We start from the raw sequence: 26,234 nt of genomic DNA, 5'->3' as shown, positions 1-26,234 counted from the left end.
GGTGAGCTCCTGTCGTTCGGTCCCAGCTCCTGCCCACCTAGCAGTTCGAAAGCACCCCTAAGTGCAAGTAGATAAATAGGTACAGCTTTATAGCGGGAAGGTAACGGCATTTCCGTGCACTGTGCTGGTGCTGGCTTGCCAGAGCAGCCTCGTCACGCTGGCCACGTGACCCGGAAGTGTCTTCGGACAGCGCTGGCTCCCGGCCTCTTAAGCGAGATGAGCACGCAGCCCCAGAGTCGGTCACGACTGGCCCGTACGGGCAGGGGTACCTTTACCTTTTATCATCTTTTACACGGAAAAATACGGTACTTCTGACAGTCTTTAATGGGAAGGGGAGACTGAAGAAGAAGCAGTTCTCGTTTGGAGAAAAATTGTTAGCCTACAGATATGTAACAAAGGTGTCAGGCGAGCCTCCCTGGGGGGAGAATTCCACAAACAAAAGAGCCACAGCAGAAAATGCCTGTTGCCACCCTCCAAACCTCTTGTGGGGAAGGTGGTGTTAGTGCAACAAACTCCCCCTGCACCCTCCCCACATCTGCTCAGGAGGATTGGGAGAAGCCCCAGTATAGCATGCTGGCAGAGGACACTGCACTGGGCAAGCAGAAATGATTCCATTCTGATGGAATGATCTTCTTAGTGCTATGCTGAATTCCACCCTTTAAGTTGGCTTGTGTGCACTAAAAATAGTTAAGATTAAGCAGAGTTTGTCCAACAAACAATAATACTATTTCCAGTTTAGCCAGCAATCTAAGTGTGACCTTGCCAATGGGGCTGCAATACTATACCATTTATCCAGCAGTAAACTCCATTAAATTCAATGGGACTTACTCCTCAGTAGAAACACAGAGAATTGCATTGTGGCTATACTTATTCCTAAAGGATATTCTTTTATTTGTATTGATTCTTTTAGATCATGCAATAAGAGCTACCAAGTTGCACTCTTGAATCCAGTTGACCTTCACATCTGTTCCACAAAAATGAGGGTAATAGTTCCTAAACAATATTACCTTTATCCACCCACTAAGCTTGGACTTGACCACTGATGTCTAAGAGAAGTATAGGCAAACATATTTATTACAAGAGCCAAATCCTAACTACTGCCAAACAAAAGTGAAGCATTTCTACCTCTGCACCCAAGAGACCTCCTCTGTGAAGCTGTAAACAATGAACAGAAAATTGTTTTTAGAAGCTGGTTTACTATGGTATACTTAAAATAATGGGTCAGGTGCCCTTCTTCCCACTGCAGAACAGAAAAATGGATTAGGTTGTAACTCCATGCACACTTACTTGTGTGTAAGTTCCACTGTGTTTGAGGGGACTTACTTCTGAGTCAACAAGGACCAGATCAGGCAGCACAATTGTTATGAGGCATTGGGGGGAAGAGAGCTTGATTTCATCTTATCATGACTACTAATATCAAGTTGTCAATATCTCTAATTAAAAGATGAGGGTTTATTTTAATACAGTACAGATCTTGTTTCTTTTAAGAACTGTTACATTTTGAAGCATTTATTATTGGTTAATTATAATACCATTTATATTGTCTTGGACAATCAATGTAACCTCAGACTTACTTACCATAAGGAGATTATTCATAACTCTATATCCAAACACAAACCCAGAACCAGTTAATTAGCCAATAGTTCATAGCCCTACTTAGGCATTTTATAACAGCAGCAGCACATATAGATTTATTAAGTAAAAGTTTAACATATGCAAACAGTCATATAAGCCCTTTTGAAAACACAAGGTATTCCAGTTATGGCATCTACCCAAGTAACAATACTAGTAAAATTCAGTTTCCAGTGTGTCAGGACTGCAACTACCAAAAGTACAAGGAAGAACACTACTGCAAGATCCCTGGGAAATCTCCAGTTAAAAGGATCAAATAGCAGGTGATGGGAAAGACCTCTCCCTCAGATCCTGAAGAACTGTTGCAAATCAAAGTAGGCAATACTGTTGTCTAGATAAATGGTAGTTGGACAAATTATCTTACCCAGTACATGTCTAAAACCTATCTGGCAATTTTAGTTGGCTTTGTGAACAATTCCAACATCACACAGCAAACCAGATATAGCGGGGCGTAGAAATGAGTGGGAGATTAAAGCCATGATCCTAAACACTCCTTTTTCGAATAACTGATGAGCAGGGCTTATTTCCAGTAAGATGGATATAGAGGTGCTATAAAGGGTGTAGAAATTAAATCAGCACAAACACAAAATATATGCTTAGCAAAGTCAATTATAGGGAATGTAAACCCAATTGCAATACTACTAGAAATATACAATGGGCTCTGGTTTATTAGGGCAAATGGGGAACTATCCCCAGTCAGTCTCTACCTGCCTGTCTTCTTACCTACAACCAGCCCTCCTCCTTAGTTGCAGCAATGTTCTTATAAATTTCAGCAGGGAGGAGGATGGGGACAAAATTTGAAATAGTTGGCTCTGCCTGTCATTGGCCTTGGCTTCATTACTTTTGGTCTCCCTGCCTTCTGTTCCTTTGGGAACCAGCCACCACTGCATGTGTGATCCAGCCCACTTCACTGCAAATCTAATAATAATATTAATACATCTTCACAATAATAAGAACTACCTATAGAACACTAAGGAAGGTTACAATTTAAAAAAATTGCCTTGTTCCAAATAAATTTTGCAATCCACTAATCAAAGCGTTACTTTTACATACCTGATCTATTAACCCTGTCAATTCTATCCAAGCTAGGGGAATGCATTCGGTTGCGAGGGCTACTTTGATTGGAGGTCTCTGAGGCAGCATCATTGAACGAATCTTCAAGCGTAAAGTAGAGGATTTCTTTTACGCATTTGTGGCAGATACTATGTTGACAAGGGAGTATAAGTGGATGGGTAAATAACTCCTTGCATGCTGGGCAGATGAGCTCTCGTTCAATATTCTTAATGGTAACCTGGAAGCAAACAACAAGGAATGAAAAAAAATATAAGCAGCAGTGAGGCAACTACATAAACAAACAAAATACATATACCCATTTCATTTGCTATTTCAACCACAGAGCTTTTTTTAAAAAAAAATGGAAGAGCAAATATATTAAACTATATTTATTTGAGATTCGGTGTTCAGAAAGACCACACAGGGTCCTATTGAACTTATGGATAAAAGGTAAAGGTAAGGTAAAGGGACCCCTGACCATTAGGTCCAGTCGTGGCCAACTCTGGGGTTGCGACGCTCATCTCGCTTTATTGGCCGAGGGAGCCGGCGTACAGCTTCTGGGTCATGTGGCCAGCATGACTAAGCTACTTCTGGTGAACCAGAGCAGCGCACGGAAACACCATTTACCTTCCCTATTTATCTACTAGCACTTTGATGTGCTTTCGAACTGCTAGGTTGGCAGGAGCAGAGACCGAGCAACGGGAGCTCACCACGTCATGGGGATTCGAACCGCCGACCTTCTGATCGGCAAGTCCTAGGCTCTGTGGTTTAACCCACAGTGCCACCCGCGTCCCTTGAACTTATGGATATGAGTGCACTAAAATAAATCTTAATGCCACAGACAGGACAAATATCCAAAGGAAAATCTCAGCAACTCCTATGTATTCTGAGGGTTGCACTTTCAGTGATGCCATGGTATGGCAGTAAATATCATAAGAAGTTACTACCAAAATGTTTTTACATATAGGAACAACTTTATATATTAAAGCAGTTGTACAATCAATTACTCTTCAAATATTCCATTTATGCAATTATAGTAAATTATCTCATTAAATTTTATTTCCTTGCAAGGCAAGTTGTATTTGGTAACCAAAGCACTTGAAATAAAACTGCCCCTTAAATAGACACTGCTGCTGTGCATGTCGCAGTTTGCTTTGCCTCTATTCCAAAAGGACTCTGAAGAACAAAAAAGCACATTGTTAGGTAAGAGAGAAGAGATGTTTGTCCCAGTTACAGCTCAGTCAGAATAAGTTATAGCCTGGTTGAATAAATTAGGAGACAGACTCCGCAATGCCCGGCTCTTCGCCTTTGGGGAATAGGGCTTTGCGAACCGTGCTGCCAAAGCACAGTGAGTGATGATCAACCCTCCATTCATTCTCCAGAAACAAAAGCTGCACCTTCCTCTCATCCAAAGAAGAGGGAGAAGAGAGACGGCGCTGAACATTAGTCGTAACACACTGACTGGAGAGGGAGTAGTTTTTAAGCCAGCTGAAAGTGGTCTGATTGAAGTAGCATCGCTTATGCTGCACAGACTCAAATTCCTTTTGTGCTACTATTGTTCTAGCTAAAAAGATTTTTGAAGCATTCCAGAGTCATAGTTCAACACTGATCATTCCAGATCCAACTGCAAGTGGCTACTGAGCTACCATCCATCTATCAAGGTATATAAGATAATTTAATATGGATTCATTAGCCAAAATACTTTCCCGCTCTTTGAAGTGTTCTCCCCCCTGTATGCAGCCCGTACAGGACATTCCAAATTAACGTGGATGACAGACATCAGCGCATGGATACCAAATCAGGCTGCATCATCACTGCTATGTTTTCCCCATGCCTGCCACTCACTCTCATGCGGCTGGCCCCAATTATAAAGCTTCCACAGGCGACCCTAACACAAATGCATCTACTTTATTCCGCACACAGAGAAAAGCAGGGATTGTTCACAGCTTCTTAGCATGTGCAGCAAGCACCTTTGGCACACCTCTCATCCTCTCCAATGCGCACCATTGTCTGATCCCACCCACGCCCAGAAATCCCTTAAGAGATCTGAAGAGACCCCTGGTCTGCCTGCAGCAGCTGACAGCTCCTCCTTGGGGCAGAGTCCACCCAGCGGTCAACTGCAGCAAGCATGAGTTTGCACAACGCTCTGGGCGCACGGTACATATAGCGAGAGGTTACACACCCAAGTCCTGCTTATTGTACGTGTCAAAACGAAGAAGAGATGGAGGGGGAGAAGTCACGTCCCGCGTAGGAGAGAACGAATATATATATATATATATATATATATATATATATGGCAAAACCAGCAGCTGTAAAGCAAATGCTGAAAGAGGGCAGAGGAGGAGGCTGGGATATCTTTTTGCAGGCAGACCAGGAAGGCTAAGCACTAAAAGGAGAGACAAGGAAGAGATTCGATTGGCAAAATACGACTCCACCTGAGGTGTGGGCTTCTCCCTGTGCATCAAAAGCAGAGAAGCCAGCTCAACTCCGAGGGGCCTAGGTCCCTCCAGCCCCACCCCAAATAAAATATTTGATAGGAGCACCTCCCCTCCCCACACCAGGTTGATGGTCATTATTCCCTTTTAAATAGTATGCACTGTGTCTTGTGATGGATTATGCAGGTCATACCTTGGCACCCCTGATCAAGAAGCTAGGCACATGGGTGTAGCTGGGGTTTATGTTGTGGGGTGGGGGGCAGGATTCATATTAGAACCTAAGTATTTTTTATTTATTCACTTGATTTGGGGGGAGAAGGGCAGCTGTCCCTTTGGGGGGGGGCCTTGCCCATGGCTTTGAGGGAGGCACCTAGGCAGGTAGATCAACTACTCTAAAACTGGAGAAGAGCATTTCCTCCTCAGTCCCTGTAAATCTCCCTCACACACGCGCGCACACATACATACGTGCCCCCCACCCCGCCCACTCGTCTCCCTCCAAGAACTCCCGCCAGCCCCCCCCCCCCGTCCCTCCCTCTCTCAGGGCTACTCACGGCGGGTTCCAGCCGGTCCCCTTCCATCCTGGACACGCCACCGCCCCCCGCCGCCTCCGCTGCTCCCGAAGGGTGCCCGGCACGCGCGTGTGCTCGCTTCTCTCTCTCTCTGCTCGCTTCGCTGCCTCTCTCGGGACCGGCGAGGTCCGCCCTCCCCGCTTTGGGGAGCGCGCGGCGCGAGGGAGGAAGACAGAGGAGGAGAGAGGGGCGCGCGCGCGAAGCGGCTACGAGGCGCCCAGCAGCTGCCACCCGACTGCTGCCTACCCCCCTGAGGAAACTCCGGCGCTGGCCTGGAGGGTGGGGCGCGAGGGGCGGGGGAGGGGCCTGGCGCGGGAGGGGGCGGGGGGAGCAGGGCGGCGGCGGCGGCAGCCTGGCAACCACGCCCACGACACAATGTGGGAGGGGCGGCACCTGGCACCTTTGTTGGCCACCTCAGCCGGGAGGCGGGTTGCCGGCGGGACTTTACTCCTCGAGAGGGGAAATGAGGCAGGCTGGGCGGGGACGACACGTGTACACGCGTACACACGCAGGAGCCAAATGTGTGGCGGAAAGGGGAAGCGAGCTGCGCCCCGCCCCGTCTGTCCCCTTTCGCAAAAACAAGTGCCAGAATCACGTTCACTCCGGAGAAAAGTTGCTTGTTCGCTCTTTCTTGCTCTCAAATCACCAAACGCACGTGCACACGCGACTCGTAGCCAAAGCAAGATGCCGGCCAGTCTTGCTTCTCCCCGGCCTTGAGTTGCAACAGGGAGGGCTGCTTCTTCACCTGTTGAGTTGACGCCACGTGCCGCTGGGGTGACTGCAGGGGAGCTGAGCTGGGACACAGAGGGGGCTGGAGCTTTTCAAGCCACATAAACTGCTTTCAGGTTGCTTTGCGATATATAAACGTGATATACATATAAAAGCGATATATAAACGTGAACTGAGCTGCAACCGTTACTACTACAGTAAAGGGAAGCCCGGAATGGTTTAGGGGCCCAGGAGAGTCCAGCCTCTAGGCTTGGAACTTGCAAGGGGGAAGGTGTTGTAGTGTTTGGGCTTTGGGAAAATCGGCGCAGCCCTGAAAGCCCCATGCAAAATGGGTGCTTCTGGGTATGGTGAGCCATCGACTTTGTTTGGCTGGAAAGCACCACAAGGGCTCGGTTGCCTTAGGGGCAATGGGGATTGTTCCCCTTCATTCAACACAATACATCCCAGGTGGCGGGTTATCTTTGCTGTAGTTCCTCTGCAAATGAAGTCAAATTATTTTGGCAAGCCCGTTTTCCAGGCACAAAAGAATGATCATGGAACCATGGAGGCAAAGGTGAAGCTTTTTAAATAACAGTTTGTGCTGTGTCTCCACAAGAGTAATGAGTTGGCTCAAGTGAGTCACACAAACTTAAGATTGATAAGACTGTATTCTCAACAATGCTTCCCGGAGAATGATCCCTACTGTATCTAGTCACCAGCCTCTAAGTAAACATACATAGTTTTTCAGGGCTACCAACATAAGAGGAGGATGAGGGCTACCAAAAAGAGGAGGATGAGGAGCGAATGGGCTGTACTTGTCTGTTTCTATCACTGTCGGTTCAATTAGATTAATTCTTAAGCTATCATTAACCATTCAGAACAGAGGGAAACAAATTCAGGGAACTCTATCTGAATAAACTAGGCAGCAGACCTCTCCTTTATCTACATCCAGCAAACTGAATCTCTCCATCAGGAGGAGGAGGAGGAAATACCATCTGTGCTTCCATAGGGTTCAGCTTCTAAAATCACATTGGATAGATTTTTTTTAGACTGAGAGCCATTGTATTTGGCTCACATTTTTGGGAAAGGCTTAATTAAAGCATGTTGAATTAGAGTCTTAACACAAAGCTGACTTGACTACTCATCTTGACTAAGATATTTCTTTATGGAATTCATTGTTTTGATAGCGTTGCATTTTTCCTTTGCCAGTTTTCTCTTTTCCTTCAACAACTATTCAGATTGTTCACGCTCCTTGGCAGCGCTGGATCTACAAATTTTGCCTTAAGGAGCAAAGCTCTGCATAGCTGCCCTCCACCGTCTGCCCCTGAAAGAAGCATAGAAGGGGAGGGCTGGAGATGCAGGCTTTCATAAAAGAGGAGGACAAGAAGCTGCAGCAGCAATGACCAGGGCTGCCAGCAGCAGCAGCAAAGTGGGGTGGGCAAAGGCAGAAACTCTTTCTTGCCTTCATTGTTTTCACAGATCAGAACAGGGCAAGACAGTGGGAATCCTGGCAGGACAGATGCTGGGAGGGACAGGTGTCAGGTTGTGGGACACTTTTCTGACCCAGGTGGTAGAAGGGGCAGCTACCTCGTGCATGGCAGACATTAAAAGCTGCATGCCTGGCATCCTCAGCATGGCAGGGGGCAGCCCACCGCTTTTAAGCACCAGCCACCCTCTCACTTCCCCTTTACGTTCCTGCTGCTTCAGCAAGAAAGTGAAGGAGGACTACAGCGTGTGAGAGTGGCACTCCATTGGCCTGCAATACATGCTCAGCGACATTCCAGCTGGGTTCTGCCTATTAGAACAGGATGCTGTTTTTGCTGCCGCCCCCAACCTGCCGCCTGAGGCAAATGCCCCCCCCCCTTGCCCCATTCAATCAGGGCCTGCTCCGTGAATTATTTAAGTTTGTAGGGGCACTTGATTCCACCATTGCTTTGCAATTCCCACCCAGACCACAGGACGGTGATTTTTAAAAATACATTGTTTAGGGTCACAAGAGATAGTGTAGTTTTTTTATATTTTCCACACTGCAACAAAGCACTTCAACTTTCTTATTAACATTTTGTCTGTTTGGCAAACCTCCCTGTCCAGCACTGTGTTTGTTTTTGAAAGTTTACATACATATAAAGAGATGAACTAAAAATATTACTGGCTCCAGAGACATGTTCAGTCTCAGAAGAATGAAATTAGTCACCACTGCTTCTAAAAAATGGGGGAGGGGGCTGAAGAGGCGGGGGGGGAAGACTTTCCACATTAAGCCCAAAGTTTTAATCTTACATATGTAAAAATGAATTAGTTTATGGCTAATTTCAAGAAAAACAAGCAGCCCATTCCCAAAAAATCTGGTGCATATATAGTCTTACTTGTGAACTTGCACGAAGTTTGAGAATGCTAGAGTATTCCAATAGCCAGAGTATTCCAGTGGGATTATTTCATAGTACAGTGGTACCTCGGGTTACATATGCTTCAGGTTGCATACGCTTCAGGTTACAGACTCCGTTAACCCATAAATAGTACCTCAGGTTAAGAACTTTGCTTCAGGATGAGAACAGAAATTGTGCTCCAGCGGCGCAGCAGCAGCAGGAGGCCCCATTAGCTAAAGTGGTGCTTCAGGTTAAGAACAGTTTCAGGTTATGAACGGACCTCCGGAACAAGTTAAGTACTTAACCCGAGGTACCACTGTACATAAGTAGTACCCATACATACCATACGCCGCCTGTTAGTTTTTGCTGAGCTACCAATAATATTCAAGGTTAACAGCAACAATCAATTGATATAGAATCATTGCTCAGTTGTTAGGGACCATTAAAAACAAGTCTTTCTTAGGCTGCAGGGTGGGTGGGTGCACAAAGGCTGCTTGAGACTTAACACAACCAGTATCTATCTATTCACTGACCACAAGGCAACAATAGCTGCTTTTGCACGGACACAGGGACAAAGTAGATTCATTATAAAACTGGCAGATTTCTTGGCGGTCCCTCCCAACTTTTGTTATTGTCATGACTCCTTTGTGAAAAACTGCTTGCTCAGTCCTGTCACTAACAGATCAAAGGGATTAACCTGTTGATATGTTTGTTTGTTTGTTTTGGATTTAAGGAGCTCAATTATCTTGCTCTACTACTCCGATTAAAACTGCAATGAATTAAAGGTCATTTTACTTTCATAGGTAACAGAAGCATATTTTAAACTGCCTAGGACCAGGGTTATTGTGTAAGTATCTGCTCTTCTTAACTGTTTCAGCAGTAATATAATTTAAATTTCAAAGCTACTTGTAATATAATACCTTGAAAAGTTTGGCAATCCATTATTATCTCAGCAGAAAGACTAAGCACAAACCAAGCAGTTACAAATTCTTTTCTTGTTCTCAGATGCGCCAGATAGTCAATTATCCTGTTTTGCTCCAGCAGAGCAAAGCATCTACAAAACTTCCCTAAGAAAAACAAAGGCACCATCCTTGGGTTGCATTTTGACGGAATATTTCTATTGTCTATTGTTTAGTGTCATATTTGAAACCAATTCAGGGTTTTAATCAGCAGGTTGATCTTCCAGTCCACGCCAGGAGACTTCTGACTATTATGTAGGGATAAATAACACCACCTTTCAGCACAAGACTCCCAGGAAGATGTATACAGTAATTTAAAATAGCAGAACAACTACAGTAGTGCCTTGGTACTCAAACAGCTTGGCTCCTGAACAAATCAGCTCCCGAACGCAGCAAACCTGGAAGTGAGTGTTCGAGTTTGTGAACGTCTTTCGGAAGCCAAACGTCCAATGCAGCTTTCCATGGCTTCCAATTGAGTGCAAGAAGCTCCTGCAGCCAATCGGAAGCTGCGCCTTGGCTTTCGACCGTTTTGTGAATCGAACGGTCTCCCGGAACGGATTAAGTTCGAGAACCAAGGTACCACTGTACAATAACCCCTCCCCCCAAAATAATACAGAATATCACAGCAGCAGCAGCTGTAAAACCAGTGAGGTCAGTACAATCTCGCAAAAGCTTTAAGAATACAATGAATAGTGCACTCCTACAAATAGAAGCAAGCCCCTCCGAGGTCAATGGGGCTTACTCAGAGGTAAGAATAGATATACAGAATTGCAGGCTAAAGTTCAGCTCCCACCCCCACCCTGGACACACACATCTAATTTCCATTGGGATTCGACAAAGCAATTCGACAAAGCAGAGACATACACTGATTGTTCTGTTGTAATGATTACATTAAGAGCAGCTTTTATATCTCTTGGGGGAAGGGAAGGCTGGTGTAAGAAGACACAGGAAACCACAGAATACACACTCCATCCAGGGCAGAAGATGCACAGAAGCACAATCTGCCCATCTTTACTCAAAAGTCTCAGGGCACTAGCCATTTGAGGGGAAAAGGGATTCTTGCGAAGTTCTTGAAAAGAGCTGTATCTATAACTTAATTATTTACAGGAACAATAAGCAAAGGTAGCTGTGTTGGTTCATGAGGAAAAAAATCCAAGATCTACTGTCAGGCAATATATTTATTTGGATATATTATTTTATTTTATTATTTTATTTTATTATATATTTGGATATATTATATTGTCACAAAGAGTAAGCAAGAAATTATTTAAAATGCCTTTGATAAATAAACTTTCCATTTTGACATAAGTCTGAAGGGGGGAAATCTCTATCTTGCGTCTCTGACTTTCACTCAGGAAGAGATTCTGCATTCATATATTCAGCTGGATTTTGAAATATTAATCTAAATGTCATCAGAGAATTGGGAGTAAACATCATTTCTATTTGCAGCCAGTTTACTATGCTCTTTTGTTTATTACCCTTGTTTGTTCAAGAACCTCACAAATTAAGTACACAAGTATTTTAGAATACATCCTTATTTCTCTAATATGAAGTTGCTAAAATAATTTGGAATCAACATTTCACAATACGTCCGCTAAAAATATTTAAATTGATTGCATAATACTGGGGAAGCTGTTATAGCCCAGAAGCCTTAACCAAGCTTCCTGTATTTGAAACAACTTTTTTTCAGCTTCTCTGCTACTGTTGTTTCTGGTTCCTACTGGATAGAGTTAGGCTTGTGCTTAACACATGCCCTAAATAAAATATTTTGTCAAGAGTTTTACTTCCGGAATCATAACCCCATAAGCCCATGCCTGATCTTGATATGGAAGACTTGGAAGCAGCTTCTCTCTCCTGCAGAAGTGGACAGAATTTTCTTGTGGGTGTAAAATCTTAGTTACCAAATAATAATAATAATAATAATAATAATAATAATAATAATAATAATAATAAATGAAATAGGTTGCATTTTTGCTGGTAACATTATGCAAAACTTTTCTTTTGCTCTCTATGCTGCAAAGTTAAGCACTCTATCCTGAAGTGCACTGGAATATGAGCTGTCATTCCACAAGACAGTGCATATCATATGGTGTGCATTTTAAACTCCTGCTGCAACACAAAGAGCAGCGTTCATTTTAAACAACATTCCAGACAAGCAAACTTTTTTTTCCTGCAAGTATACTTTATGAATAAGCTGAGGAAGTGGTTTCTCCCTTAGCCCTCTTAGCCACAATTCATATTGAAGACTAACATCAAAAAATTAAGGCTTCAAAGCAGCTGCCGATCAGAGACATGTTCTCTCCAACATGAAGCAAGACCTTGCTTGTCTTTTATTTTGGGTCTTAGTTTCTCTTCAGCAGGGTTCCCCAAACTTGGGTATGCAGCTGTTTTTGGACTCCAACTCCCATCATCCCTAGCTAGCAGGACCAGCGGTCTGGGACAATGGGCTTGCAGTCCAAAAACAGCTGAAGACCCAAGTTTGGGGACCCCTGCTCTACAGAGTACCACCATCTACTACAATCCCTTGATCCGAAAGCCTAGACTTTTAGACAATGGACAGACAACTCAGAGCGGGACACAGAGACGACAAGATATATAGAGCCAGATTGTAACAGCGCACACAAATGTCAAAGAAATTAATGTCAGCAATATCATTATGCTACCTTGAAATGAAATCACTTTGGTTATTTTAGCTGAGAGCTTCATTCCCATTTAGTTACAGTCTCTCCTGCTGCCTTGCTGCCTCTTTTACATGAATTTGTGCAGTTGAGGCATGTTTAAGAGGATGTTCAAAGGGCTCCCCCCACAACAAACTTCATTTTTAAAAATGTAATTACTAAAGGAGAAATTACCAAACAATTACCAATGGACTTTGTTCATTAAATTGGGCAGGGGAAGTGCTTCAACCGCTTTTTAGACTGGGATGCAGTGCTGCCATTTTTCACATTCTCACCAGCAGTGGCGTAGGGGGGCAGTTAGGGCCAGAGGAACCAGCTTATGGGGGCAATGGGGGGGGGGAGCTGACCTCACGATGTCCTTATTCTATGTGCATAAGCATCGCGCCCCCCTCCCTAAGCTGGGCACAAGTTTCCCAGACTTTGGGAAGGAGGCACCAAGCTTTAATACTTTAATTTACCAGGAACATTTAGAGGACTTGCCTAGTCCCCTTAGTCTACTGACCACACACCACTGCACCAAGGCGAGTCCATTCGCTAGGACACCTACGCTTCACTAGAGTCAGCAGAACTAGTGTAGAAGAGGGCACAGAATGCCCTCATAGGACAAACACACCCTTTGGGAATGATGGAGAGCCTCAATGGATGTGGTTGAGCCTCAACAATAAATGTTTGGTTCAGGGGTGGGCCCTGGAGATGTTGCCGGACTCTCAAGTTCCATCAGCCCCACCAGTATAGCCAATGGTCAGGGTTAAAAGGAGTTAATAGGGCCACAGGTTGAGCCCCTTCGCTGGCCAAGCAATAGAAGCAAGAACAGATTCAGGGGCATTGATGCAGCAGCAAAGTATTGAAAGCAACTTCAATTCCCCCAAGTTTTATAGGCTGCTGGTTGCACACTTTGTGAAGCAGCGAAGAGAGAAAACCCAAGTTACTATAACAGGTGATATCATACTAGGAGGAGTTTGGTTTTCAGAGTGTGAAGAAGATGCAAACACCCTCAGTTTCCCCCCTGGAGCTCCATTTACAAATCATTTCCTGAAAGATGACAACTTTTCCCTAGCATATTCCCTATCTGTTGCCACAGAATGAGAAATTATTTTTAGGAGTGTCACTTAGCAACATGGGACTATTGCTTATGCATACACTAATCCTCATGATAGCCATAATTAACTTCCACTGGGAGTGGTAAGCGCTAACAAAACTTATACACAACTCCTCCGCAGGCTAAGACGAATTTGTAGGCATGAAAATAGCAGAAAATTTAGCCAGCCAAAAAAGTTTTAAATCAACAGCGTTTCTGCTGTGTCCAACACACCCTTTTTACCTCATATTCTGTGGAAATCAAGCTGTGTTCAGGGAAGCGCTAGGACTGATAGGTTTTTGAGCAGAGTCATCTTTATCAACAGAAACTTTGTAAACATAATCTTGCTCAATAAATGGTATTGTCTCAAGGGCGCTTCACAAATTGTGCTATGGTCATCAACATGCTGCTTGTGAGCATGTATGTGTCCCTTCCAAGCACCCAGAGGGTCACATCCTGCCCTCCTGCTGAAATTACACTTGAAAGAAGCCTTCCATAGCATACAGAAGACTTTTCTTCAAGCCTCATTGCAGCACAGAAGGTAATTTGGGGTGGGTGGGTGTTACAGTTGGGATGCGAAAGAGCTGTATCCTGCTTGTTGTGTCCATGACAACCCCTCTGGTTTACAAATGTCGGAGCAACTGAGAAATTTCTGAAACAACAATGGGATTATTAGCTCTGCCCAAGGCATGATGGAGAACAGCAACAACCAGGAAAAGATAGACATAACATTTTACAAGGACAGGAAGAAATATCACGGACAGAATAACTGCCACACACAGGAAGAACAATGATATCGTTTGAGTTCCTCACTAGTAAAGGTAAAGGGACCCCTGACTGTTAGGTCTAGTTGTGGCAGACTCTGGGGTTGCGGCGCTCATCTCGCTTTATTGGCCGAGGGAGCCAGTGTACAGCTTCCGGGTCATGTGGCCAGCATGACTAAGCCGCTTCTGGCGAACCAGAGCAGCGCATGGAAATGCCGTTTACCTTCCCGCTGGAGTGGTACCTATTTATCTACTTGCACTTTGACGTGCTTTCGAACTGCTAGGTTGGCAGGAGCAGGGACCGAGCAATGGGAGCTCACCCCGTCACGGGGATTCGAACCGCCAACCTTTTGATCGGCAAGTCCTAGGCTCTGTGGTTTAACCCACAGCGCCACCCGCATAGCTTTATACAAATGTGCCCTAAAAGGGTGGCAACCCCTGTGTTATGCAATACAGTGGTACCTTGATTTACAACCATAATCCGTTCCGGAGGTCCGTTTGTAAACCAAAACAGGTTGTAACCCAAGGCGCGCTTTCGCCAATGGGGCCTCCAAAAAAACATTGTTCGTAATTAAAAAAAAAAAGGGTTGTAATCAAAAAAAAGGTTGCAAACCGGGACACGCACTTCCAGGTTTGATGTGTTTGTAATCCAAAACATATGCAAACCAAGACATATGCAAACCAAGGTGCCACTGTACTTTGACTTGTTTTTGGTTTTTGGCTTGCCTTTGACTGGACTTAACCATCCAGGGGTCCTTTACCTTTACCTTTTACCTTACCTGCAATACAAAATACACATTTGCCACTGCATGCACCTGCAACAAGGAGCCATGGCTAATCCCACCCCGCTGGTGCCTATACCTGCAAGATATACTTGGTTGGAAGGATGCATTTGTCAGGTGCTTATCTCCGTGGTTTGTAAGGAACATGGAAATTATTGAGAGGGAGCATTTCCAAGCCCTGCAATCTGTGCTGTCTTAAGAGTGTCTTGAAGTAAACACAGCCAGTCATATTCGAAAGGGGGCACACACAGAACAGCTGGATAGCTCAATTGGTTAGCATAGTGCTGATAATGCCAAGGTTGCAGGTTCGATCCCCGTGAGGAACAGTGGCATATTCCTGCATTCAGTGGCGTAGCGTGGGTTGTCAGCACCCGGGGCAAGGCAAGTAATTTGTGCCCCCTAACCCGTGGATTTGCGCCCCCTAACCCTAACCCCCAGATGTTGCGCCCGGTGCGGCCGGGCCCCCCTGCACCCCCCACGCTACGCCACTGCCTGCATTGCAGGGGGTTGGGACTAGATGACCCTCAGAGTTCCTTCCAACTCTGATTATGTGATCAAATATAGACTCCTCCTTGCTTAGAAGCTTCGCCCCTTTGCCAAAAGCTCTTAGCTAGCGTGGGTCTTGAGTTTGCAGTAATCAAATTACTGAGCAGAAGGGTTCCAATTTCTCTTCCTAACCTAATCAGAATTCAGCCAGCTAAGATTTATTTAAATAATGTTTGCTTCGGGCTAAGGAATATTCTCTGTCAACCTCCACCCCAGACATGTTCAAATCAACTTATTCTCAACATAAACTACATCTATTCCTGCTTAATTCTAATTTAATCCAGCAGTCACAGTCAACACTTTAGAACAGAGGAATTACGGTAAGTATGGGTCCAGGAGAAAGCAGCTACAGTGGTACCTCAGGTTAAGATCTTAATTCATTCTAGAGGTCCGTTCTTAACCTGAAACTGTTCTTAACCTGAGGTACCACTTTAGCTAATGGGGCCTCCTGCTGCCACCGCGCCGCCACCGTGCAATTTCTGTTCTCATCCTGAAGCAAAGTTCTTAACCCAAGGTACTATTTCTGAGTTAGCAGAGTCTGTAACCTGAAGCGTATGTAACCCGAGGTACCACTGTAATGGAATCTTCCTTTGCCTAGTAGCGCAAGTCTGCCTCATGCTGATTTGTCACTTTTAACAGTCCAGTCCCTCCAACCAGAGACGTTCCCCTTGAATGCATGAAAAGCACAGAACAGGCTCTGACTAGCAGGGAAGGTGAAGAAACCGTACAGTAGCTAACACCCCAATAGCCCCAGTAATGGAAGCGAGAGACTAGGAGAAGCTGTTTGCAACCTCCCTCACACAACAACCATATTGAAAGGTAGGCCAGTCCCACCCCAAAACTATCCAGTAATCGCTGCTGTTTCCTCCACCACCCCCTCAGATGAGATAATTCTGGGGTGCTGGAGAAAATACAGTGGTACCTTGGTTCTTGAATTTAATCCGTTCTGGGAGTCCGTTCGAGTCCCAAAACAATTCGAAAACCAAGGCACAGCTTCCGATTGGCTGCAGGAGCTTCCTGACTCAATCGGAAGCCCATGAAAAACGTTCGCAAACCAGAACACTCACTTCTGGGTTTGTGGGAATTGAGAGCCAATTTGTGCAGGAGCCAAGCTGTTTGATTACCAAGGTACCATTGTACTAGAAACCAAGACTCTAGAGACAGCAGCCACCTTCCTTGACACTTTTCTCTGACCAAAGCCTTCCCAGTACAAGAGAGCAGACCTGGCACCCAGATTTCTCTCTCAAATAGATCCAAGTGGTCTTCTTTTCTCTGAACCCGTCTATACCTCTGCAGCATAAACTAAGTGGCTTATTCTCAGGGATAAGGGGTTCATACTAACCCTGTGAGTTGGCAACAAGTGAATTGTTCAATTATATTAATAATAATAATAATTTATTATTTATACCCCACCCATCTGGCTGGGTTTCCCCAACCACTCTGGGCGGCTCCCAACAGGATATGAAAAACATGAAACATTAAAAACTTCCCTAAACTGGGCTGCCTTCAGATGTCTTCTAAAAGTCAGATAGCTGTTTATTTCCTTGACATCTGCTGGGAGGGCGTTTCACAGGGCAGGCGCCACTACCAAGAAGGCCCTCTGCCTGGTTCCCTGTAACCTCACTTCTCGCAGCAAGGGAACCGCCAGAAGGCTCTCGGCGCTGGACCTCAGTGTCCGGGCTGAATGATGGGGGTGGAGACGCTCCTTCAGGTATACTGGGTCAAGGCCATTTAGGGCTTTAAAGGTCAGCACCAACACTTTGAATTGTGCTCAGAAACGTACTGGGAGCCAATGAAGATCTTATTATGAAGATATGTTCTTATCCGCTTTTCAGGTTGTCTCCACCTCCAAAACTGACCCATGCATGAGGTGAGTTGAAGCCTTCCGCCTCAGGCGGTGGATCCAACCCTTGCCATCGGACCACTGCCAGCCCCACCAGGGCTTCACTCTCATCACTGTATTCAAAGGTGAGGGTACAAGTTGTAGCAACCAGGCTGGTGGTAGTGCAGCTGCTACAGTGGGGAGAGGGGGCTCATGTCTGCATGGGGGGCATCGTGGGGGCAGGGGCAGCATTGGGCATTTTGCCTACAGCAAAACGTCTTGTGCTGGCTCTGGGTATAAGAGAGTCTGGTACACTTTAAAGCTGCCTTCCTCAACCAGTGCCCACCATATACCGTATTTTTTGCTCTATAAGACTCACTTTTTCTCTCCTAAAACGTAAGGGGAAATGCGTGTGCGTCTTATGGAGCGAATGCAGGCTGCACAGCTATCCCAGAAGCCAGGAACAGCAAGAGGGATCACTGCTTTCGCTGCACAGTGATCCCTCTTGCTGTTCTGGCTTCTGGGATTCAGAATATTTTTTTCTTATTTTCCTCCTCCCAAAACTAGGTGTGTCTTGTGGTCTGGTGCGTCTTATAGAGCAAAAAATACGGTACTTTGCACTACAAATCCCATCAACTTGTTGGCATGGCCAAAGGGCCAAGCATGTTGAGAACTAGAGCCTATGGACTATTCGGAATTGGCAAAGTTAACAGCCAAAATAAGAGACCCAAACGATGGTTGTTTGGCGGAAGAATGGAAGCCTTTCCCCCGGACTACTTAAATACAGTGGTAAAGGTAAAGGGACCCCTGACCATTAGGTCCAGTCGTGACCGACTCTGGGGTTGTGGTTCTCATCTCACTTTATTGGCCAAGGGAGCCGACGTACAGCTTCCGGGTCATGTGGCCAGCATGACTAAGCCACATGGAAATGCCGTTTACCTTCCCGCCAGAGCGGTACCTATTTATCTACTTGCACTTTGACGTGCTTTCAAACTGCTAGGTTGGCAGGAGCAGAGACCGAGCAACGGGAGCTCACCCCGTCGTGGGAATTCAAACCACCGACCTTCTGATCGGCAAGTCCTAGGCTCTTGCGCTGTGGGTTAAACCAAAAAGCCTAGGACTTGCCGATCAGAAGGTCGGCGGTTCGAATTCCCACGACGGGGTGAGCTCCCGTTGCTCGGTCTCTGCTCCTGCCAACCTAGCAGTTTGAAAACACCCCGAGGTCCGTTCTTAACCTGAAGCACCACTTTAGCTAATGGGGCCTCCTGCTGCTGGTGCGCCACGGGAGCACGATTTCTGTTCTCATCCTGAGGCAAAGTTCTTAACCTGAAGCACTATTTCTTGGTTAGCGGAGTCTGTAACCTGAAGTATATGTAACCTGAAGTGTATGTAACCCGAAGTACCACTGTACTCTAATATGATGAACTCGGGAGCAGGATTTGAACTATAAGCAACAGATGGGATTCGAGATTATAGTATTGTTATGGTATAAGAGATAGAAGAAAGGGTGCAGAAAAGGGGGAGAAATTTTTTTAAAAAGACAATGGAAAACGGGGTGGCAAGTCGACAAATGTGTAAATGCCTCTAGAGGGCGCCACGTCGGGGAAGGCTGGCTTAAAGACAGAACACCTTTTCTTATGGAATAAACTCCGTGAGCGAAAAGGCTTCAGCAAGTGCCACAAGACCTCCGCTCCAACAGATTAGCAAAGCTACACACACACAAACTTTGGAAGTTGCTCCTGGTGCATATATCCGCCAGGTTATTTCATGCAAATATATCCATATCTATAAAGGAACTCGACTGGCCGGATCCTTTCCCTTGGCTTTCAAGGCGCCACCGCGCGTCTAGTCCCCGGCTGGGCCGAGCGGGGCGCAGCAGGGAGACCAGCCGGGGCTTGGCTGCAGTCTGGCGGCTTATCGATTCCTCGGCAGCGCCCAACCTGTTGCCCCAGGGAGCAGCGCGGCCTCACTTGATCCCCTCGCTTTGCACGGGACCGGCGCTCCCGTTTCGCCTGCCACGCCCGCCCGGTTCCGCCGCCCACTGCCAGCCCCCTTGCAAATGCAAATCGCCCGCTTGCAGCCCGGCAAAAAAAAGAAGACAAAAGCGACAACGAGGAACAAGTCGTTCTTTTGCACCCAGACAGACCGTCCTCCCTCCTCTCTGGTTGTATTCCCAGCCTCGAGGGGGAAAATGACAGAGGGAACAACTCGGCAAGTCCTGCCGCTCCCGCCGCACATTGCAAACTGGAAGAAAATCAACAATTGCACCGGATCCCGGCCGGAGCAGCAAGTAACGCGCGCGCCCAGTCCCGCCTTTGCAAGGGGGAGTGACTGCAAGGTTCCCGAGTCGGAAAGAAGAGGAGTCGGGGTTCCCGGTTTCGTCGCCTTACCTTGCCTTTTTCCAGCAGATCCACTATGTAGCCAAACTCACTCCCTTCCTCTGGTTCGGACATCGTCAGTGAAAGAAACGAGGAGGCGGCTAGGAAACAACCCCGACGGCCTTCCCCAACACAAAAATAAATATATTGTAGTCAGGCTCCTTCGTCCCTTTCACTTGGCGGGGCTCTCTTTCTTCCTTCCTTTATTTTTCTCTCTCTTTTTCTTTTCTCTCCTTCCCACCCACCCCGCCGTCGGAAGCGAGAGCGCGCGCGCCCTGGGCGCTCGGAGGGAAACCAGACGCCGTTGCCTTAATTGATTCTATTTGCGAGCCGGTCAAGGCTGAGCTAACGGAAAGAAGGAACACATGAGAGGCTGGAGGGATGTGAAATTTTCATAAGCTGAACTCCCATCTCGGGATATTTAAGCTCCGCCTCGAGGCGACGAGATGATGGATCCTCTTCGCTGCCCCGCCAGCCTGGCAGGGGGCTCGCTAAGTGGGGATCAAGCGGAGGGGGGCGGCGAGGCATCCCATCTATAGGCGTCTATTTATATAGAACCCCAATAGGCCCGATCCGATTCATGTTTACTCCTAAGCAACTTTCACTCTTAAGTCTGGGGGTGTCCTTTCTTCCAGGCAGGGTGGCCCAGGGGCGGAAGAGGCGCCTTAAGAAAGCGGGGAATTTCGGCAGGTGAGGCTTCTATGACTCAGCTGTTAAAGGTGCAGAAGCCCCATTGGATCTGGCCACTCTCCTCCCAGGTAAGGGATGTGCATAGGTCTACAGCCCCATACCCTCCAACATTTCCCCAATTAAAATAGGGGTGTCCTATTCCATTATTGTTTATTGAATTTATATACTGCCCTATGCCTGGGGGTCTCAGGGCAGTTCACAGAATAAAATCAAGGTATAAAACCACAAAATACATAGTAAAAAAATAAAAACAACAACCCAATAGCCCCCCCCCAAAAAAAACACATTTAAAAATGACATATTATTATTATTTATTATCCTCCCTCCCGATCTGGGCAGCTTCCAACACACACACACACACACACATATAACACATTTATTTTTATTTTATTTTTTAAAAACTTCCCTATACAGGGCTACCTTCAGATGTCTTATATGGTTACTTATAACCTTGGCTGGGGGGTGGGTGCATTTTGCATAACTCCATACACTCCAATGAAAATAGGGACCTCTTAAGGAAAAGTGGGACATTTCAGGATCAAAACAGAAACCAGGGTTTGGTGGCTTCCATGACTCAGCTGTTAAAGATGCAGAAGCCCCTTTGCGTATGGTCACCCTAGGTAAAAGGTAAAGGGACCCCTGACCATTAGGTCCAGTCGCGGACAACTCTGGGGTTGCGTGCTCATCTCGCTTTATTGGCCAAGGGAGCCAGCGTACAGCTTCCGGGTCATGTGGCCAGCATGACTAAGCCGCTTCTGGCGAACCAGAGCAGCACACGGAAACGCCGTTTACCTTCCCGCCGGAGCGGTACCTATTTATCTACTTGCACTTTGACGTGCTTTCGAACTGCTAGGTGGGCAGGAGCAGGGACCGAGCAACGGGAGCTCACCCTGTCGCGGCGATTAGAACTGCCGACCTTCTGATGGGCAAGTCCTAGGCTCTGTGGTTTAACCCACAGTGCCACCCACACCCCATGGTCACCCTACTCCCAGGTTATTATTATTATTGTTGTTATTATTATTATTACAGTATTATTAATTTGTATCCCACCCTCCCCAACCGAGGCCAGTCTCAGAGCGGCTAACATCATAAGGTAAGGGATGTGCATAGGATTCCAGCCTTGGACATGGACAAGGCCTTCCCCTGCCCCTCTGGATTAGTTCAGAATTTGTAGATTACCTCAGGAGTCCTAGTTTAAGGATGACAACCAGGGAAGATGCCAGGGCCCACCGCTAATGTCTGTCCTGCCCCCCACCCCTCTTACTGGCAGCCTAGTGATCTGAGCAGCACCAGACTGCTGAACCTAGCTGGTATTTTAATTCCCCACTGTTCAGTTTCCCTGGTGTAGCATCTGCCTGGGGCACTGTAGGAAATGAAAATGCATCCCTCAGCCACGCGGTGTGTGTGTGTGTGTGTGTGTGTGTGTGTGTGTGTGTGATGGTGCTGCTGCCCACCACAGACACAGAAGCGGGGGTACCATGCCACAAGTTGTCCAACCACCCCCCCAAAAAAAGCTGGCTCTGTGACAAGATTCAGTAAATAACAACAAGGTCACAATGAATGACGAGGCACTTAACTGCAGTCAAACTAGCATTGTATTGATTGAATAGATCTTTTAATGGTTGGGAGCTGAAAGTGGTTTGTCCTTTTTCTTTTTTTTAAGGCACACATACTGTACCAAATGGCTTTTATAGAATTATCTGCTGCTGGGTGTAATGATTTTGTCTCTGCGCTACATCAAAATGGAGACAGCGCTCGAAAATAGTGTTGCAGCCCAACCCTACCCATGTTTAAAGTAAAGCGTAAAGGGACCCCTGACCATTAGGTCCAGTCGTGGCCGACTGGGGTTGTGGCACTCATCTCGCTTTATTGGCCAAGGGAGCCGGCGTACAGCTTCCAGGTCATGTGCCCAAGCATGACTAAGCCACTTCTGACTAACCAGAGCTGCACATGGAAACGCCGTTTACCTTCCCGCCAGAGCGGTACCTATTTATCTACTTGCACTTTGACGTGCTTTCGAACTGCTAGGTGGGCAGGAGCAGGGACTGAACAATGGGAGCTCACCCCGTCGCGGGGATTCGAACCGCCGACCTTCTGATCGGCAAGTCCTAGGCTCAGTGGTTTAACCCACAGTGCCACGTTTACTCAGAGGCAAATCCCACTGATAATGGGACCTGTTCCCAGGTAAATTTGCAGCATCAGATTTATATATGTAACACTGCTGGAATTACCCAGATAATAGAATAACTGTAACTCAATGCCATAAAGCAGGTTGAGGAACCCACGACCTTCCAGATGTTGCTAGACAGCAGCTCCTATTTTCCGCAAGCAGCATACCCAGAGGACAGAGATGAGGGGATCTGGAGTCCAGAAACTTCTGGAGAACTGCAGGTTCCCATCCCTGCCCTAATTTATATTCTTAATCTGTTCCAATTACAGCTTCAGTCCTAGGAATAGGATTATAGTAGAAGAGGAGGACATCCTTAGTTTTCACTGCACATAATGGGTGTGTGAGGATTGATTCCCATAATAACCAGTAAGGCTCATGGTGGCTGCTTGAAACAGATGCATAGGTTACCTCCCTGCCTGCAACCTGCAAGTTGCACGCAGATGTTGCCACATGCAGAACTGGTTTTGTTGCTTGTATACGACTGTTAACATTCTAGAATGCAGGTTTGCAGAAGTATGCAAATAGCATGCAAATGACATCAGTTGTACATGACCCACAGGAAAAGTAGCCAGTGTACCGAGCAATATCAAGCAGATGGTAATATGAACCGTGCATTCCAATAAATGAGTGTTTTGATCCTCCCAAAATACATGCAACTTATGAGCAATTGCAAGGTTGTTGGTATTTTGGATTAAAGCCCCAGAGTGGGTAGTTCGCTTTTAAAAAACGAACTCCTTAGATATCAACACTGTGACTAGAAAATGCCCACGTTCAGCCTTTTGTTGTTGTTGTTTAGTCGTTTAGTCGTGACCGACTCTTTGTGACCCCATGGACCAGAGCACGCCAGGCACTCCTGTCTTCCACTGCCTCCCGCAGTTTGGTCAAACTCATGCTGGTAGCTTCGAGAACATGGTCAGACCATCTTGTCCTCTGTCGTCCTCTTCTCCTTGTGCCCTCCATCTTTCCCAACATCAGGGTCTTTTCCAGGGAGTCTTCTCTTCTCATGAGGTGGCCAAAGTATTGGAGCCTCAGCTTTTCCAATGAAAATAGGGACGTCCAAAGGAAAAGCGGGATCAAATCAGAAACCGGGATGGCTTCTGTAAATCCAGGACAGTCCCTGGAAAATAGGGACACTTGGAGGGTCTGTTATATCACTTTAAAATAACAACTTCCTCCAAAGCATCCTGGTAACTGTAGTTTGTTAAGGCTGCCATGACCCTCATAGAGAAGAAAGCATGGAGCTGTGGAGCAGCTGCTGAAAATGTTCTTCTTTGTGCACTTGCCATTCAGTTATCATGGATGGCTAGCACTGATTCAGTGGGCATTCCTTACTAACAAGGAGGAATCTGTAGAACTAAGCCAAGGCCATCTCAAAGAGGCTGGTCACTTACCTTAAGAGAAGGCCCCATTGTATACAATGGTGCTTACTTGCAGATACACATGTTTGAACTGCACTGTAAGGATGACTCCTCATAATATTATCTTTTAAGCACACAATTACATTGTGTTGTGGGGTTACATCAATACTTCAGTTGTATTTGAATGTTATGTCGAAATGTGCCCTGTCCCTGAGGTAATTTCCTCTTCTCTTTTTCAGATTTGCAAATCAAACTCTATTTGTTTTATTTGAAAGATATTTGCATCCAAAGGAGTACCATGCAAATTTGCAGAACTAGAATTCAGAGGTGTTTGTGTAAATAATAAGGCCCTAAACATCCTCAGCCCAATATACCTGAAGGAGCGTCTCCACCCCCATCGTTCAGCCCAGACACTGGGGTCCAACGCCGAGGGCCTTCTGGTGGTTCCCTCACTGTGAGAAGCGAGGTTACAGGAAACCAGGCAGAGGGCCTTCTCAGTAGTGGCACCCACCCTATGGAATGCCCTCACATCAGAAGTCAAGGAAATAAACAACTATCTGACTTTTAGAAGACATCTGAAGGCAACCCTGTTTAGGGAAGTTTTTAATGTTTGATGTTTTATTGTGTTTTTAATATTCTGTTGGGAGCCGCCCAGAGTGGCTGGGGAGGCCTGGCCAGATGGGCGGGGTATAAGTATTACATTATTATTATTATTATTATTATTATTATTATTATTATTATTATTATTATTATTATTATTATTATTATTATTATTATTATTATTTGTACTTTAGCAACACAGAAGTTTCCAGGCGTCAAGAGCAAAGCTGAATCAAATACGCATCATGTAAACAAAATATAACTAGGTTGGTAAAAGACACTGGTATTGATAACAAGAGTCCCACAGCACCTTCAAGACAAACACATTTATTGTGGCCTAAGCTTTTGTTGTCTTAAACCCACCTCTTCAGGGGTAGCACCTGAAAATGTATTGGGACATATGTAAGCTTTCATGGACTCAGGCCTACCTGATCACATGCATCTGACAAAGTAAGTAAGAATCCATAAAAGCTTATCCTATAATACAGTTACTTGTCATCATTGGTTTTGCTGCAAGTAATCTGCTTTTTTTTAAAAAAAAAAGCCTTGGAGATAGGAACCATCACCAAGGCTGAGCTTGGAGGTGATGGACTCATAGAACAAACGAAGGGATGTACCATGTCAGACCGCAGGTGAGATATACAATTTTTATGTTGTCTCCCAAATGTTCTGCAGACAACAAACAAAATCCCCTACAAACGCACTTCTGTTCTCACCAAACAGCTGGGAAGGCTCATATAAAATAAATAAATCCTTCAAGTAACCCATCTTGTCTGAATTAAGCTTTAATTTGTTCTCATCTAGTCTGTTACTGTTCACTGAAGTTGATTCAGAACATTGACAGTTTCCTTGATTGTGATGGAAAGTTAGTAAGGAAGTTAGTAAGTTAGTAAGTCTTGAAGGAGATAGATTATAAACTCTGTGGGAGACCACAGGTCTATAGCCAAGGTTATAGTCTATAACCAGAAGCTCCCTAGCACAACCATCTGAAACCAACCCTCCAGAAAGGCCTGAAACCATCAGAAAACAGTGCCACCTGGTTTCCATCCCAGCTATGCAGTCCAGAAGGATACCATGATTAATGGTATCAAAAGCCACCAAGAGGTCCAAGAAAACCCAACAAGGATGCACTCCCCATATCTAGTTCCTGGTGCAGTGCCCATCACTGTGGAAAGAGCTGTCTCTGTTCCATAACTGGACCTGAAACTGGATTGAAAGCAAGGAATCTAGATAATTTGTGTCATCCGGGGAAGTAGGAAATAAGAGTTGGGACGCCACCAAACCACTGAGCACCTTGCCCAAGAATGGAGCACTGGAGAAATTGCCTGATACAAAGGAGTTCAAAAAGGACCTTGTTAACTCAGTCTTTACCTGGACCAGCTCTGTAAGGCTGAATGGAACAGTTCCCTCTCAAAGGAACATTGACCCTTACCACCTTGGCGAGTCTCCCTTTGGCAGTACCATGGTACCTTGGTTTTAGAACAGCTTAGTTTATGAACAACTTGGAAATATACGCTGCAAACCCAGAAGTCTTTTAGTTTGTGAACTTTGCCTTGGAAGTGGAACATCAGGCTTTCTGTTGACTGTTGAGTCCCGAGCACCGAGAACACAGAAGTGATATTTTGAGCTTCTTTTTTGTTTTTGTTTTT

At 45.8% G+C, this 26,234-nt stretch overlaps 1 protein-coding gene across 8 annotated transcripts in view; it reads right to left on the bottom strand.

Annotated features, from left to right (window-relative positions):
* TRIM36 (tripartite motif containing 36) overlaps nt 1–19,920 on the bottom strand; it is a 46,899-nt gene extending 26,979 nt beyond the window's left edge. For 2 of the 8 annotated variants that reach the window (XM_081213677.1, XM_081213678.1), the window contains exons 1-2: nt 5,672–5,969; nt 2,686–2,923 (exon numbers count right to left, since the gene is read on the bottom strand). In XM_081213677.1, coding sequence (XP_081069803.1) covers nt 2,686–2,923; nt 5,672–5,698 — 265 coding nt within the window. In that variant the 5' untranslated portion in view covers nt 5,699–5,969. Of the gene's footprint in view, nt 1–2,685; nt 2,924–5,671; nt 5,971–19,779 lie in introns of those variants that run through there. The other 6 variants (XM_081213675.1, XM_081213679.1, XM_081213676.1 and 3 more) reach the window with 6 other exon arrangements.
* Nucleotides 19,921–26,234: the final 6,314 nt, after the last annotated feature.

Source organism: Podarcis bocagei, assembly GCF_964188305.1.
Source record: "Podarcis bocagei genome assembly, chromosome: 11".
Lineage (NCBI taxonomy): Eukaryota > Metazoa > Chordata > Lepidosauria > Squamata > Lacertidae > Podarcis > Podarcis bocagei.
The sequence above is the reverse complement of the archived record's forward strand: the minus strand, read 5'-3'. Positions and strand labels throughout refer to the sequence as shown.